The sequence below is a fragment of the Erythrolamprus reginae genome, chromosome 1, assembly GCF_031021105.1.
Source record: "Erythrolamprus reginae isolate rEryReg1 chromosome 1, rEryReg1.hap1, whole genome shotgun sequence".
Classification (NCBI taxonomy): Eukaryota; Metazoa; Chordata; class Lepidosauria; order Squamata; family Dipsadidae; genus Erythrolamprus; species Erythrolamprus reginae.
Genome location: NC_091950.1, coordinates 96,250,854 through 96,266,903, shown reverse-complemented (window position 1 = coordinate 96,266,903; position 16,050 = coordinate 96,250,854). Strand labels below are relative to the sequence as shown.

At 44.2% G+C, this 16,050-nt stretch overlaps 1 protein-coding gene across 3 annotated transcripts in view; it reads left to right on the top strand.

Moving 5' to 3' along the window:
• Nucleotides 1-16,050, top strand: part of LARGE2 (LARGE xylosyl- and glucuronyltransferase 2) — a 78,097-nt gene that overhangs the window by 43,022 nt on the left and 19,025 nt on the right. For all 3 annotated transcript variants that reach the window (XM_070760299.1, XM_070760290.1, XM_070760283.1), the window contains exons 2-5: nt 9,981-10,126; nt 12,557-12,816; nt 14,718-14,800; nt 15,787-15,910. In XM_070760299.1, coding sequence (XP_070616400.1) covers nt 10,039-10,126; nt 12,557-12,816; nt 14,718-14,800; nt 15,787-15,910 — 555 coding nt within the window. In that variant the 5' untranslated portion in view covers nt 9,981-10,038. The remainder of the gene's footprint in view (nt 1-9,980; nt 10,127-12,556; nt 12,817-14,717; nt 14,801-15,786; nt 15,911-16,050) is intronic.

Here is a 16,050-nt window from a genome sequence, read left to right as displayed (position 1 = left end):
GCGCAAGCCCAAAAAGCAGCCGCAGCGGAGGCCAAGTCTCGCTCCAGGCTGTGCCCCCTCCGAGCGCTCGCCGCCTGTCCCTGTCAGCGGCCCAGCCACCTTCACCCGTCTTTGCGTCGCTTCGGAAGCCGCTCTGCATCAGCGGGAAGGAAGGCGGAAGGCAAGCAGCAAAGCGGCACTTGGCGAGCGGAGAGGCGCTTCGCTGGCTGCGGGCATTTCGGAATAGAAAAGAGCCCGCAACACCGGGGGAGGCAGGGGGTCCCGCGCCGCAAAGCATCCAGAGAGGCTCCTGCGGGGGAAGAAGAAACTAGGGGCCTCCCCTCGGATGCGGGTGGGGGAGGGGCAGGTAACGCGCACCGCTGCAGGAGGGGTGAGGAGCCGAAGCAGCCCCCTGTCCGCCCAGCTGCCCGTCCGGGGATTTGGCAGCGCAGGCCGCTGGGCCCTCCCGCCTGCAGGATCAGCCTCGACAGCCCCCTCCCCCCCACTCGCCTAAAGGCCTGGCCGGGAGCCCGCGGGCTCGCCCCAAAAGCGCTTTCGCCCCGGAGAGCAGCCGCCGCCAACCTCTTCCTCGCCCGCAGGAGCAGGCCGAGCAGAAGCGCCCCCGCCCCGCGCCGGAGAAGTCGCCCCTCCGAGCCCGACGTTCCGGGCAGATGCAGCGGGAGCGAAGCTCGCCCACTCGCGGCCCGTTGTGGCTCGGGCAGAACGGCTCGCCCGGGATGATTCTCTGCCCCACGAGCGCCTCTGGGACTGGAGGACAACCCCCCCGCCCGCTCGCTTGCTCGCTCTCTCGCTCCCGGTGCGTGGGCCCGCGCTGCGTCCAACCGGGCGCCCTCATGTCGAGGTTCTACTGTACTGCCTATTTTGGCAAGATTCTTCTTTATGTTGTCTAACAAGTTATTCTGTGAAATTTCCTAAATTTCAGAGTTTTATCCATATCCAGGTTGTGAACTACTATTGCAGTTTTCAAGATCTCTCTCTCTCTGTACTATAGTTTTTTCAGACGTGTCAGATTGATTAGTTTGCAAATCACCAGATATTTGACTTCCTCCACTTCTCAAAAATTTGTTGAAAGGAAGAAAAAAACCCAAAGTTTTAGCGAGACTATTATTAAGTTTCTACTGTATTACAAAGTGTAGTTAATCTAGCCCAGGAGATTGAAACTCATTAAATTCTCTTTTAACAGTGATAGCTGCTAGCTACTTTATGTAAGATGCTGCCTGGCATTGTCATACAAGTTATTATTTACCCTTGTCTCTGAGCTTTAGTAGAAAGTCAATTATATTTAACATCAAAATGATCCAAGTGAGATGTTGCTTGTTTGTATATTTTCCCAATTCCCCTAGGGCAGTGTTATTGTAATAAATATTTTAGCCTACTTTTTGGCTCAAAATATTTTTTTTCTATTTTCCTCCTCTAAAATCTAGGTGCGTCTTATCAGCAGGTGCGTCTTATAGAGCGAAAAATACGGTAGATTATTACTCACCATGTTTCTTTATTAAAATTTATTTTAAAAAAATATTTATTAAAGGTGGACGAAAGTGTGGTGATGATATATGACATCATCAGGCAGGAAAAACCGTGGTATAGGGGGAAAAACCACGAAGTATTTTTTAATTAATATTTTTGAAAAACCGTGGTATAGACTTTTCGCGAAGTTCGGACCCGCGAAAATTGAGGGAACACTGTATTCAATAAACTATATTCAAAGCTGCACAAAACTAACAATTTCATCCCGATGATGGTGAATGTGATTTCACCGAAACGTCACATAGATACTCAAAATATTACATGGGGTAAAACCCGGGCTCAGAACAATCTATATACACATACCCGTGAAAATCTACGAAAACAAATATATATGCACATGTATACACACACACACACACACACGGGATAAAGAAATAAAAGGTGATCTTGACTTCTGCGCTCTCTTGGCTTTCTGTTCTTTTTGGTTTGCCGGCCTCATTGTATGATGGAATTGATTCCTCTGGTGGTATGGTGTGCTTTAAAACCAAATTTGGACTTTGGAACAAAATCAATGGAAAGCGTCCCATGCTGGGCAATATAAATTTATACTTGGTCAGGCTGCCATGGGAACAAACCAGTAGTGGGTTCTAAATCCCATTGTTACCAGTTCACGCTCGTGCTTGCGTGTGACATTTCTGCGTATATGCAGAAGGGTCCTGGATGGGTGGGCAGAGCCTCCCACTATTACTGGTTCAGTGAAGCGGGTCAAACTGAGAGCAACCCACCACTGGAACAAAATGGTAGAACAAGCTGGTTTACAGAGCCGGGGTGGCGCAGCAGGTAGAGTGCAGTACTGCAGGCCACTGAATCTGACTGTAGATCTGTAGGTCAGCGATACAAATCTCATCACCGGCTCAAGGTTGACTCAGCCTTCCATCCTTCCGAGGTGGGTAAAATGAGGACCCGGACTGTGGGGCAATAGGCTGGCTCTGTGAAAAAGTGCTATTGCTAAAATGTTGTAAGCCGCCCTGAGTCTAAGGAGAAGGGCGGCATTAAAAAATCGAATGAATGAATGAATGAATGAATGAATGAATGAATGAATGAATGAATGAATGAATGAAACATTCATTCATGAACAATATAAAGACAATACAGACCTGACTTATCAAAAAATGGGAGTTTTTGAACTATGATTCAGTCTTACAGTTTGTTTGTTTATTTATTTATTTATTTATTTATTTATTTATTTATTTATTTATTTACTTACTTACTTACTTACTTACTTATTTATTAGATTTGTATGCCGCCCCTCTCTGTAGGCTCGGGGCGGCTTACAGCAATGATAAAAACAATATATAATGACAAATCTAATAGTTAGAATCTAAAATAAGTTCCTGAGGTGTTCCTTCTTTCTCAAAAAATTCAAAAGCTGGCTGTAGAACTCTGGGAGTTGTAGTCCACAAGCTTTAAAGTCACCAAGTTTGAAGACCTCTGCTTTAACCAAAGGAGTCTGCCTCATTTCAAAAATTGACGTGAGGACTTTCCAGAGCCCAGGCAAACAGCAGTTGCTAAGACGCCTCATTCACAAGAACAAGCGCTCCATATTTAGTTCTGATGAACATGAACGCATCCCAACACTACTGGCACCCAACGCTCTGCTGCTTAATCTACTCAGCGACCAGATGGTTTGAGTGACTGACTCTCTCTCTCTCTCTTCGCAATAGCAGTTTCATTAACTCTCCAAATAACTCTGAGTTTTCTTCATGCAGAGCCTGGGCTAACGGTCATCAAAACTGATAATACAGTTCATGATTAATGACAGCAACTGACAATCATAGTTATAGAACACCAGCAAGCATCTTTGGCCCCATCAGTCAAGCGGTTGCTGGGAAAACAGTAAAGCTACCACCACCACTTCTTCTTATAATAGTTTCCTGAGTTTGGGGATAACGGCAAATTAAATCTGCATTATGCAAGCAAAATCTTAATGAAATGAAAGAGGGTGATGCACATATCAGAAATAACTCTCAAAAAGTGTTTGGGATCTTGTACTAGTGAATGACAGCACCTATGCTATTCATTAGGTCAGATAGATTTCCCCCCCAGCTTCTGTACCACAAATTCATGCAGCTCTTTAAGCAGACACATTTTTTCTTCTTGGTACAAAAAAAGAGAGATTCTGTGCCCTATAAAACATCAGAGGGTGCTTTTGAAATCTGAACAGCTCCAGAATGCAGCTCCTTTAAGAGCAACTAAGTCACCTTACATAATACTATAAGACAGGGGTCGACAAAGTTGTTCAGAATCTAGGAGCCAGCCAAAAAATTTAGGAGCCAGAATTTTTTTTAAGCAAACTTGGTTTTTAATTTAACAAAAAAAACATTACAAACGTTATAAACAACATTTTACTTTTAAAGATAATAAATATTATATTTTGATATTTTAGATTTTAGGCAACATTCTAGTGTTTTTCACTTTGCGTTTTGTGGCCATGAACATGCCTTGTGATTTTAGAGCTGAAGTACCAGTGGTCCACAGCCTTGGCAGGATCAAACGCCTTCACAGATGGCCCATTCATGGTGATCATAAACAAGTCACTTAAACTTTCTTCTTGCATCCTTGATCTGAATTTATTTTTGACCATGTTCATCAAACTAAATCCTCTTTCACAACATGAGGTTGAGACAGGGAGCACCGCTACAATCGACAACAGGTTTCCCAGAACTGGAAATCTCTCGGTGTTGGAGAGTGCCAAATCCAGAAGCTCACACAGTTTCTTTCCTTTTCCAAGGACCTTAAACTCATACCACTCATTGAGGAGTGAGTGAATGCATTGGTCATCACTTTCAGGTGGAGATAGCTGTTTACGAAAATGATGAGCCAATGCAGTAATCTCAACCACACCGTAGTCCGGTGTGGTTGAGATTACTGGCCCGAAGGGAAGGAGCGGTTCGGGTTCCCCGCGCGGCGGAAGGAGAGGCGCCAGAAGACTGACGGGTTTCCCGGCAGGCCAGTCCGGCCGGCCACCCATGCGAGCGCTTTTCGGCGACTGTTCCGGCCCGGGAGGTCCCACAGGACGCACGCCTTCGCCGGGGTTCAGTTGCATCAGGGGGGGAGGCTTGGGCAGCGAGAAGGGCAACGGCTGAGGGGAGGCCGCGGCAGCTGCCGAGTCTCCACCTGACATCGCTTTCACCCCCTCCCCCCCGGCGCAGGCCTGGCTCCGCCGAGCCGGCTCTGCTGTACTCCCGTCGGGATCCGAGGGGAGACCGTTAGTCAGAAACCGAAACAGAGAAGAAGGAAAGGGAGACCGGGCCGGGGACGCGGGTGAGGGGGGAGGGGGGAGGGGGGGTTACTGGTCGGAAGTCACCGCGCACGCGGCCGGAGGAGGAATGAACAAAACCTCACGCCGGGAGGGGAGGGGCTTCCGCTTCTCTCCGAAGGCGGGTGAGCGGCCAAGATCGGAGCGTCTGTGTGCGGTGGGGGGGAGTGAAGGGGTTCGAGTAGGAGGCGGAATGGAGGCAAGGGGGGGAGGGAGAGACGCACGCAAGCGCAGGGGACGCTGGGAAAGCAGCTCGCTCCGAGGTTGATGGGCGGAGCTACGGAAGCCAAGATGTACCATTTCTGGGCGTAAACACAAGGCGGGAAAAATATACTGTATACAAGTGATTTTCAACCTTTTTTGAGCCGCGGCACATTTTTTACATTTACAAAATCCTGGGGCACACCACCAACCAAAATGACACAAATCTAATAAATAAATAAATAAATAATAAATAAATACATACATACATACATACATACATACATACATACATACATACATACATAAATAACCCCCTCATATATACAATCCCATGTAACATCCCCTTATAAATACAGTCAATCATCAATCATCCCTCCTGAAATTTATACCACTGTCTCATTTCTGGGTACTTCTCCTGTCTTTCCCCCTTTTCTCTCTCATGTTTCTCATTTCTCTCTCTTCCTCCCTTTTTCCCTCATTCCTTCTCCCTCTCACTTCTCCTCTTTTTCCATCCCTGTCTCTCTCCCCCCCTTATGTGTGTGTATGTATACACACTCCAACCATTTCCAAAACCAGTTGAGGGCTGGGTTTTTTTTCTCTTTTATCCTTTTCAAAAACAGGTGTGGGCTGGGGGGGGGTTTCTTATTATTTGGATGCTTTTTACCATATGCTTCAAGAATCACCTCTCTCTCTCTTTTGTTTCACTCTCCTCTCATTCTCTGCCTCAATCATTTTCTCATTTCTCCTTTTTTCTCCCCTTTTTGTTCTCATTTCTCTCACTCTCCTTTCCTCTCCCTATCTGTCTTGCTTTCTCTCTCTCTTGCTATCTTTTTCTCTCTCTTGTTCTCTTATTTTCTCTCTCTCTCTCTTGTTCTTTCTCTCTCTCATGCTTTCTCTCTCTTGTTCTTTCTCTCTCTGTTGCTCTCTCTCTCTTATTTTCTCTCTCTCTCTTTCCTTTCTCTCATTCCCTCTTTCTCTCTATCCTTTCTATCTCTCACTCTTTCCTTCTCTCCCTCCCTTTCTCTCTCTTTCCATTCCCTCTTTCTCTCTATCCTTTCTATCTCTCACTCTTTCCTTCTCCCCCTCTCTTTCTCTCTCTTTCCTTTCTCTCATTCCCTTTCTCTCTCTCCTTTCTATCTCTCACTTTTTCTTTCTCTCCCTCCCTTTCTCTCTCTTTCCTTTCTCTCATTCCATCTTTGTCTCCTGGGGCTGACTGCGCCTGCCCTGCACCCCCCACCGCGGAGGGAAAGCATTTGGCATCGGCACCGCCAACCCCCCCCCCTCCACAAGCAGCAAAAGCCTCTGCGACTGAGCCGGAAGGCAAACGGCGCACCCCGCCGCTTAGGCTTTTGCTGCTCCTGGGGGGGGGAGGATTTTCTCCTCCCCGCCCCCCCCCCCGGCAGCCAAACGTCGCTGGTGCAGGAAAGCAGCGTGTTAAAAGGCGCGCTGCTTTCACGGAAAACAAACCCGGCTTTCCTGGCAACGGAGGATGACAAGCAGGACGAAGCGGGGTGGAGCAACGCGAGGCTCAAGCAGGCAGCTTCCGCGCGTTTCTTTCAGCGGAAGAAGAGGAGAGGGAGCGGATCGGGCGGGCGGGGGCAGCGCCTTCTACTGCCGGCGCCTCCCCGCCCCCCCCCCCAGGCAGGCAGGGGAATGGGGACTGCGCGCCCATGGAAAAGGGCACGCAGGGGGGGTATTTTGGGGTGCGCGAGTAGCGGCGGCGGCGGCGGGCAATAGCCGGGGGGCGGCTTCTGCAAGTGGGAGCTCCAGGGCTGAAGCCTCAGCCCTGGAGCTCCCACTTGCAGGAGCCACCTCGCGGCACCGGTTGAAAAACACTGCTGTATACATACAGTACAGCAGGCAACATTTTCTAGGCGCCAGACAACATTTTCTAGGCGCCACTGGCGACCAGGCACCTGGGTTTGTCGATCCCTGCTATAAGAAACCTTATCAAAGATCAATAAGCAATACGATTAAAATCCTGTTAAAAATAACACTTATCCATGGACAGAAATACATCTGATTGTTAGCTATTCTTTTTATTTATTTATTTATTTATTTATTCATTCATTCATTCATTAATTTAGAGTTGAAAGGAACCCTACAAGTCCAACCTCCTGCTCAAGCAGGAAATCAAGATAGCAGTCCAATCTCCTCTTGAAAATGTCCAGAGTTGGGGCGTTCACAACCTCCGCTGGCAGGCCGTTCCACTGGTTGATCGCTCTGACCGTCAGGATGTTCTTTCTTATTTCCAGGTTGAATCTCTCCTTGGTCAGCTTCCATCCGTTGTTCCTCATCTGGCCCTCTGGTGCCCTGGAAAATAGTGTGACCCCCCTCCTCTCTGTGACAACCTCTCAAGTACCTGTAGGCTGCTATCATGCCTCCCCTGCCCCTTCTTTTTGCTAGATTATCCATGCCCAGTTCCAGCAACCTCTCTTCGCATGACTTGGTTTCTAGTCCCCTTATCATTTTGGTTGCTCTTTTCTGTACCCTTTCCAGAGTTTCTATGTTTTTATTTATTTGCAGTCTTTATAACCTGCAGCGTCCTTGATGCTCTCTGATCTTGGTTGTTTTCTTGCAGATGTTTCATTGCCCAACTAGGTAACCTCGTCAATTTATTTATTTTTATTTATTTATTTATTTGTCAAACAAGTATGGGCATGGACATATTAACATAACATAACATAAGTAGAACCTAGTAATAGAAAGGATAATAAGACAGTAGGACAGGGACATGAGGCACATAAGTGCACTTATGCACGCCCCTTACAGACCTCTTAGAAAAGGGGAGAGGTCAATTGTAGATAATGTAAGGTTGAAGATTTTGGGGTTGGGGGAAGCAACAACAGAGTCAGGTAATGAGTTCCAGGCGGTGACCACTCTATTGCTGAAATTGTATTTTCTGCAGTCAAGTTTGGAGCGATTTACGTTCAGTTTGTATCTATTACGTGCTCTTGTGTTACTGTTGTTAAAGGTGAAGTAGTCACTGACAGCGAGTACATTATGATGTATGATTTTATGAACAACAGTTAAATCAATACTAGTAGAGAAGGGGGGTTTGCTTTCATTTGATGTATTAGTGGCTTGCTGTTGGTGGAAGGGATCTTTGTAGGTCCTTGATTGAGTTGTTGTTTACTGTTAGGTTGTTTCTCTGAGTTGGTAGTTCTATGATTGGGGTATGGTTTGCTTCTTGGTTGTTAGCCTGATTTTAATCATGGTACAGTGTTCCCTCGATTTCCGCGGGGGATGCGTTCCGAGACCGCCAGCGAAAGTCGAATTTCCGCGAAGTAGAGATGCGGAAGTAAATACACTATTTTTGGCTATGAACAGTATCCCAAGCCCTCCCTTAACACTTTAAACCCCTAATTTTACAATTTCTCATTCCGTTAGCAACCATTTAGATTATTACTCACCATGTTTATTTATTAAAGTTTATTTTAAAAATGTTTTTTAAAGGTAGATGAAAGTTTGGCAATGACATATGATGTCATCGGGCAGGAAAAACCATGACATAGGGGAAAAAACCGTGAAGTATTTTTTTAATTAATATTTTTGAAAAACCGTGGTATAGACGTTCTGCGAAGTTCGAACCCGCAAAAATCGAGGGACCACTGTATTAATCTCTGCTCACTTGAGTAGGTTTTTTTTTTTGAAAAAGGTTTTATACAATTTATATACAATTAAAAAAGACAGTACCTAATCTGTAGTATCCATTTCATATGTCTATAAACTAATTTTGCATTGTACATTTGTCTTACAACAAACAAAAGATGTCCATCTTGACAGCTAGCCCATTTTTCATTTATGTTATATTATGACGCTTGGTTGGTTTTCATTTGGCTTTATGTGAAGCCTTTTCTCCATTTTTTTTAGCATTGTTATTCATAATTTCTAAAATACTACAATACAATTTCTACAATAGCCATCCTATATTTTTATGACTGTTTAATATAATACAGTATCTGTTTCCTTTTTTCCACCCATTTATAAAATTCTTTCCATATTTCATAATACTGTATTTCGATTCACCCTTATTTTTCAGTTCTTGTATCATTTTATCTAGTTCTGCACAATCATATATATATGTGTGTGGTCGGGCAGTAGGAAAAGTAAGTAGGATGCTTGGCTGCATAGCTAGAGGTATAACAAGCAGGAAGAGGGAGATTGTGATCCCCTTATATAGAGTGCTGGTGAGACCACATTTGGAATACTGTCTTCAGTTCTGGAGACCTCACCTACAAGAAGATATTGACAAAATTGAACGGGTCCAAAGACGGGCTACGAGAATGGTGGAAGGTCTTAAGCATAAAACGTATCAGGAAAGACTTAATGAACTCAATCTGTATAGTCTGGAGGACAGAAGGAAAAGGGGGGACATGATCGAAACATTTAAATATGTTAAAGGGTTAAATAAGGTCCAGGAGGGAAGTGTTTTTAATAGGAAAGTGAACACAAGAACAAGGGGACACAATCTGAAGTTAGTTGGGGGAAAGATCAAAAGCAACATGAGAAAATATTATTTTACTGAAAGAGTAGTAAATCCTTGGAACAAACTTCCAGCAGACGTGGTTGGTAAATCCACAGTAACTGAATTTAAACATGCCTGGGATAAACATAGATCCATCCTAAGATAAAATACAAAAAATAGTATAAGGGCAGACTAGATGGATCATGAAGTCTTTTTCTGCCGTCAGTCTTCTATGTTTCTATGTTTCTATACATATAAATATGTATATATATATTTATAATAATTCTTTCTGTTGGCTTTTCCTCTTTCTTCCAATTTTGGGTGATACATATGCTGGTAGCTGTGATAATATGGTGTATAATGAAATACTGTTCTTTTTTCAGTGTTGATTGCTAGCGAGGAGGTGTGTTGGTCTTTAAGACTTGTGGACTTGGAGCCCACAAGTCTAAAAAGCTGCCAGGTTTGGGGACCAGTGGGATAAAGGATGCTGGTAACACTCCATGTGTTCCTTTACTTTTGCAGGCTAGAGAATGCTGGCTCCAGTGAGGCTGGGTCTGCCCACCTGACCTTTGCCCCCATCATGCTGTGTCCTTGGCGTGTGAAGCTGAAGCTGCTACTTGCCACTGTGACTCTGGTTTTCCTGATCTCATGGCTTTACCTCTTTATGGGTACGGTAATTTGGAGTTGGAATGGGAAGAGGGTGGTTCCCAAAAAATGGGCCCAGGTTGATGGCAAGTACAGATATGGTAGCATTTGAAAATCTTTGGATAAAGTCTGCTCTGTCTTAAACATGACCTAAGCATAGCCCATAAAATCGTCAGCTACAACATCCTTCCCGTCAACGACTACTTCAGCTTCAACCACAACAACACATGAGCACACAATAGATACAAACTTAAAGTAAACCGCTCTAAACTCGACTTCAGGAAATACAATTTTAGTAACCGAGTAATTGATGCATGGAACTCACTACCAGACTCTGTAGTATCATCACCTAACTCCCAAAACTTTACCCTTAGACTTTACCCTTAGTCTTCGGAGAGGGGCGGCATACAAATCTAATAAATTGAATTGAAATTGAATCCACAGTTGACCTCTCGATTCCTAAGAGGTCAGTAAGGGGCGTGCCTTCCGTCCCCTGTCCTAATATTTCTATTTTACTAGTATCGTGTATATAAATATTATTATAACTTTGTATACCATCAATACATACGTGACAAAACAAAAAAACCAAATAATAAAATAAATAAATAAATTATAGGATTTTTTTTTTTAAAGTCTCAAATCTGGAAGATGTCAGACTAGAAAAGGTTTCTATATTTTTAAACACATGATGTGGATTACACAGGTCTACAAAAAAAATATTATTTGTAATTATCGCAGTTGACTTGTACTTTTTTGAACCATTTTTTGTTCTGATTTCAAAAATATATGTAGTTTTTCTGTAGCAGGTATAATTTCCACAGAGCAGCATTGTTATTATAAGGTATGGGAAATATACTGGCAACATTAAGAAAAGAGCAACAGGTAGTGTTGGGCAAACCGAACTTGCACAGTTTGGGTTCGTGCCGAACTTTGCACTGTTCGGCATGCTTAACCCAAACCCGAACTTTTAAAAAAGTTTTAAAGTTCGGGTTCGGCGTTTGCTCAAACACCGCAAAGCACCGCCGGCGGGCTGTAATCTTCTGAGAAGAGGAGGAGCTGGGCACCGGTGGCGGCAGAGGAAGGCAAATGCTGGGGAGCTGTTAGCCGGTTGGAGGCTGGGAGGGAGGTGCAAAGGAGGCAGGTAATCCCACAATGGGATTCCGGGGGCGGGGCTTTGATGTCACGGAGGCTCCTTCCTGGCCCGTGACTTTATTTCCTCCTCAACTCCCCATTTCGGCCGGCCAGGAAGGAGTCTCCGTGACGTCAAAGCCCCGCCCCCGGAATCCCATCGTGGGATTCCTCACCTCCTTGTTTATTTTTACGGCGGCGCTGGTGGTTTTCGGGTTCAGATTTGGCGAACTTACCCAAACTCCGTCGCCAAGTTCGGGTAAGTCCGCTGAACCCAAACTTCGTTGGGTTCACCCAACACTAAACAGGTCTACCAAAAAATATTTTTTGTAATCATCACAGTTGACTTTGTACTTTTCTGAATCAATTTTTTGTTCTGATTTCAAAAATGTATATAGTTTATCTTTAGCAGGTATAGTTTCCACGGAGCAGCATCATTTTTATAGGGTATAGGAAATATACTGACAATATGAAGAAAACAGTAATCTACATAGCAGAAATAACATAATAACAAAAATGCTTCTGTATTAGACACTTTATGTGATAGAGCACAACTAAGCATATTTTTGGAATCAGCACATCAAACTCCATAAAATAGCTATATTAGGTTTCGATTTCCTTGAACATTCAATCTGATACTCTGTCTTCACTCTCCCTCCCCCCCTTTGGGCTAATCAGCCATTTTGTTTAAGCATGGAAGTCTTTAAAACATAACGAAAAGAGACAGCTTATATGGAATGTAAGCCTTCTCCACGTCCCATCAACAAAACAATGTTGTCTGGGGGCCCCCAGGAGAAGAGCCTTCTCTGTGGCGGTCCCGGCCCTCTAGAATCAACTCCCCCCGGAGATCAGGACTGCCCCCACCCCCCTTGCCTTTCACAAACTACTGAAAACCCACCTATGCCACCAGGCTTGGGGGACATAATTGACCCTTAGCTGTTTCATTTTATGTTTGGTTTTATTGGATGGTATGACTGTTTTATAATGAGTTTTATAACTGTTTTTAATATTAGATTTGTGCTTTGTATTTTGTTGTGAGCCGCTCCGAGTCTTCGGAGAGGGGCAGCATACAAGTCTAATAAATAATAATAATAATTATTATTATTATTATTATTGAAACTGAAAGCGGAGGGGTGGGAAGGAGAATATTTTAAAAGATCGTGAATTTTAACTTCTCTGTATGAATTAAATTATTTGCTCCTGCTGTGATTTGAATTTAAGCTGCTTATTCTGATTTCATGACATGACATGGGGGGCTCAGTGGTCATAGAGGTATCGTTCTTTCCATTCTTCCGTTTACATTTTTGGGGCGATTTCTTCTACAGACGGATGTTCCCTTATGCTGCCCCCTTGCTTTGGGGAACAGCCAAGTCAGTACCTTGACCGCGAAGCCTTGGCATCCCAGGTGAGAAAAATGGAAGTGGAAAACCAGCAGTTGAAGCTGAAGCTCAGCCACTCTCAGGCACAGGAGGAGATCTTGGGTAGAACGGACTTCAATCAGCAGGGATCACAGTTCATCAAAGAGCAGGAGGGAAGGAGCAACTATAGCGGTTGCCCTAAACAGAGGACGGTTCAGAAGTGTGAGGTAAAGATGAAACTCATTATCCTCTTGTGGACTTGCCTGTTCATGAACAAAGATGTCTGCCCAAATTAGGGAAGTACTCGCAAGAAGAGGCATACTGTAGTCCAATGTCCTTGATAAATTCTGTTTCCTAAACTATTGAACATACAGTGATACCTCGTCTTATGAACCCCTCGCCATATTAACTTTTTGAGAGACGAACCCGGGGTTTAAGATTTTTTTGCCTCTTCTTCCGAACTATTTTCACCTTACAAACCCGTCGCCACCGCTGGAATGCCCCGCCTCCAGACTTCCGTTGCCAGGCGAAGGCTCCCCTCGTTGGGAAACCCCATCTACGGACCTTCCGTTGCCAGCAAAGCGCCCGTTTTTGCGCTGCTGGGATTCCCCTGCAACATCGCAAAAATGCGGAAGTCCGGAGGTGGGGTTTCCCATGGAGGGGAGCCTCAGGCGAATCCCAGCAGCGCAAAAATGGGCGCTTCGGCTGGCAAAAGGGGTGAATTTTGGGCTTGCAAGCATTAATCGCTTTTGTATTGATTCCTATGGGAAACATTGTTTCGTCTTAAGAACTTTTCACCTTACGAACCTCGTCCTGGAACCAATTAAGTTCGTAAGACAAGGTAGAATAGAATAGAATAGAATAGAATAGAATAGAATTTTATTGGCCAAGTGTGATTGGACACACAAGGAATTTGTCTTGGTGCATATGCTCTCAACGTACATAAAATAAAATATACATTTGTCAAGAATCATGTGGTACAACACTTAATGATTGTCATAGGGGTCAAATAAGCAATGAAGAAGCAATATTAATAAAAATCTTAGGATATACGCAACAAGTTACAGTCATACAGTCAACATGGGAGGAAATGGGTGATAGGAATGATGAGGAAAACTAGTAGAATAGAAGTGCAGATTTAGTAGAAAGTCTGACAGTGTTGAGGGAATTATTTGTTTAGTAGAGTGATGGCATTCGGGAAAAAACTGTTCTTGTGTCTAGTTGTCTTGGTGTGCAGTGCTCTGTAGCGACGTTTTGAGGGTAGGAGTTGAAACAATTTGTGTCCAGGATGTGAGGGGTCAGTAAATATTTTACCCGCCCTCTTTTTGACTCGTGCAGTATACAGGTATCACTGTATTTGTAGTGTTCCTGTTCTGGTTCCTTTTTTGCTTAAATGTACTGTGCTATTTACTTTGCAGAAGTGTTTGTGCTCCAATTCACCGAGAGCAAGAAGTTGGCAGCCTTCTAGTAATGTGGGATAATTGTTAACTTTGAGGAATGTGAGGGTCACAGCAGTCAAAGCAAATAGAGAGGGTCACATCACACCCTTAGATAGGGTCAGAACTCCCTGTTTCTCTCTCCCTTATTTTGGGGTAAATACCTTTGTTTTTTTAAAAAAATACGTCAAACCTATTTTTATGCCGGTGTTGTGATAGGTTTCTGGATTCAAAACAACCCCCCAAAATGATTCCAATTTTCAACTCTTGAATCTGGAGGAGGCTTCACGGGAAGCACAAAATCAGTGCAGGCAAAGTAGTTGTATTAACAGGAATAATAGAGCTGAAAGAGGTGGGACCCCCTATTAGTTTGCATCTGGCTTCCATTTGTATCCGAACTCTGGTTCTTTTAAAGAGTTTATTATTTAAGGCAATGTTTCCCAACCTTGTCAACATGAAAATATTTGGACTTCAACTCCCAGAATTCCCCAGCCAGTGAATGCTGGCTGGGGAATTCTGGGAGTTGAAGTCCAAATATCTTCAAGTTGACAAGGTTGGGAAACACTGATTTAAGGGAACAAAATCCATCGGAGCCTATAGAATGGTGGGTGGAGTAATGGTTTGACTTGTAAAAGTGGAAAATAATTTCATTGGGGAGTCAAGCTTGGTGGTTTTTTTGTGTTTCTGAACAGCTCCTTCATGTTGCCATTGTTTGTGCTGGATACAATGCAAGCCGGGATGTAGTCACCTTGGTGAAATCGATCCTCTTCCACAGGTAACCTGAACATGAAGGGGCAAATATTGTTATTAATGTTCATTCAGCAGCTCTTGAAGTTTTTGACTCTTTCAGTCTTTAGAATTTGGGGGTGGGGTGGGGGGTTTCAGATGTGATGCTGGTCTCCACCTTGGCTTCCAAGCTGCAATTCTGGATATGGGAGAAAAGATGAAGCAAAGGGGAAATTTGGATTTACTGTATTTTGTAGAGTATAAGACGCATCTTTGTTCCCTCTAAAAGAGGGTGGAAATGTCGGTGTGTCTTATATACCGAATATAGCCATTTTTGGGGGGGCCTCCCCAAGCCCCACTTTGTGAAAAATTGGCCAGTTTGTTGCAAAAATGGGGTGCACTGAGGGTTTAGGAGGCCTGCAGAGTGCTTCTAGGGGCTGGAGGAAGGCAAAAACACCTGTTTTTGCAAAATAATAGGTGAAAAATGGGGATGTTTTTGTCTTCCCGCAGCCACTAGGAGCGCTATGCAGGCCTCCCAAACCCTCTGTCCACCCCATTTTTGCAGAAAACTGGTGAAAAAGAGGCTGATTTTCACAAAAATGGGGGCGTTTTTGCCTTCCCATAGCACCCAGGAGCACTCTGCAGGCTTCCCAAACCCTCTGAATGTCCCATTTTTCACCAAAAATGGGCAAAAACTAGGCCTTTTTTTTTGCAAAAAATGGGGCATACAGAGGGTTTGGGGCAGGGAGGACAAAAACCTTTTTTCCTTATTTAGCTCTTTGAAATCTTGATGCGTCTTATACACTGGTGCATCTAATAGTTCAAAAAATATAGTAATCTTCTCCCCTTTATGGGATCTACTCTGCCCTACCCTGTTCTGCCCAGGAGAGTAGATGAGACTGTAGTCTTGGGTTTGTAAACTATCATGCTATCCACCTGGTGATGAAGAAAAGCATACGGAGAATGGGATATGACTGGTTGTTTAGTGCCATGCTCCCATTTCTTTTCAGCATAATCTTTATTCTTGTCTGATAGGAAGAACCCTCTCCACTTCCATCTCATCACAGACTCAGTGGCCCAACAGATACTTCAGACAGTCTTCCAGACCTGGATGGTGCCCTCAGTTCAAATTAGCTTTTACAATGCTGATGACTTGAAGGTAGGAGACAGAAATCCCTACTTGAATTGCCTCTGTTTTCCTTGCCCGCTCCACCCAATCTCCTCTCCTTTGGAATGTCCCACATTTTCTGTTGTTTTTTTGAGGACCGGGTGAGAATCTGGGTGGGTTGAATTTATTTA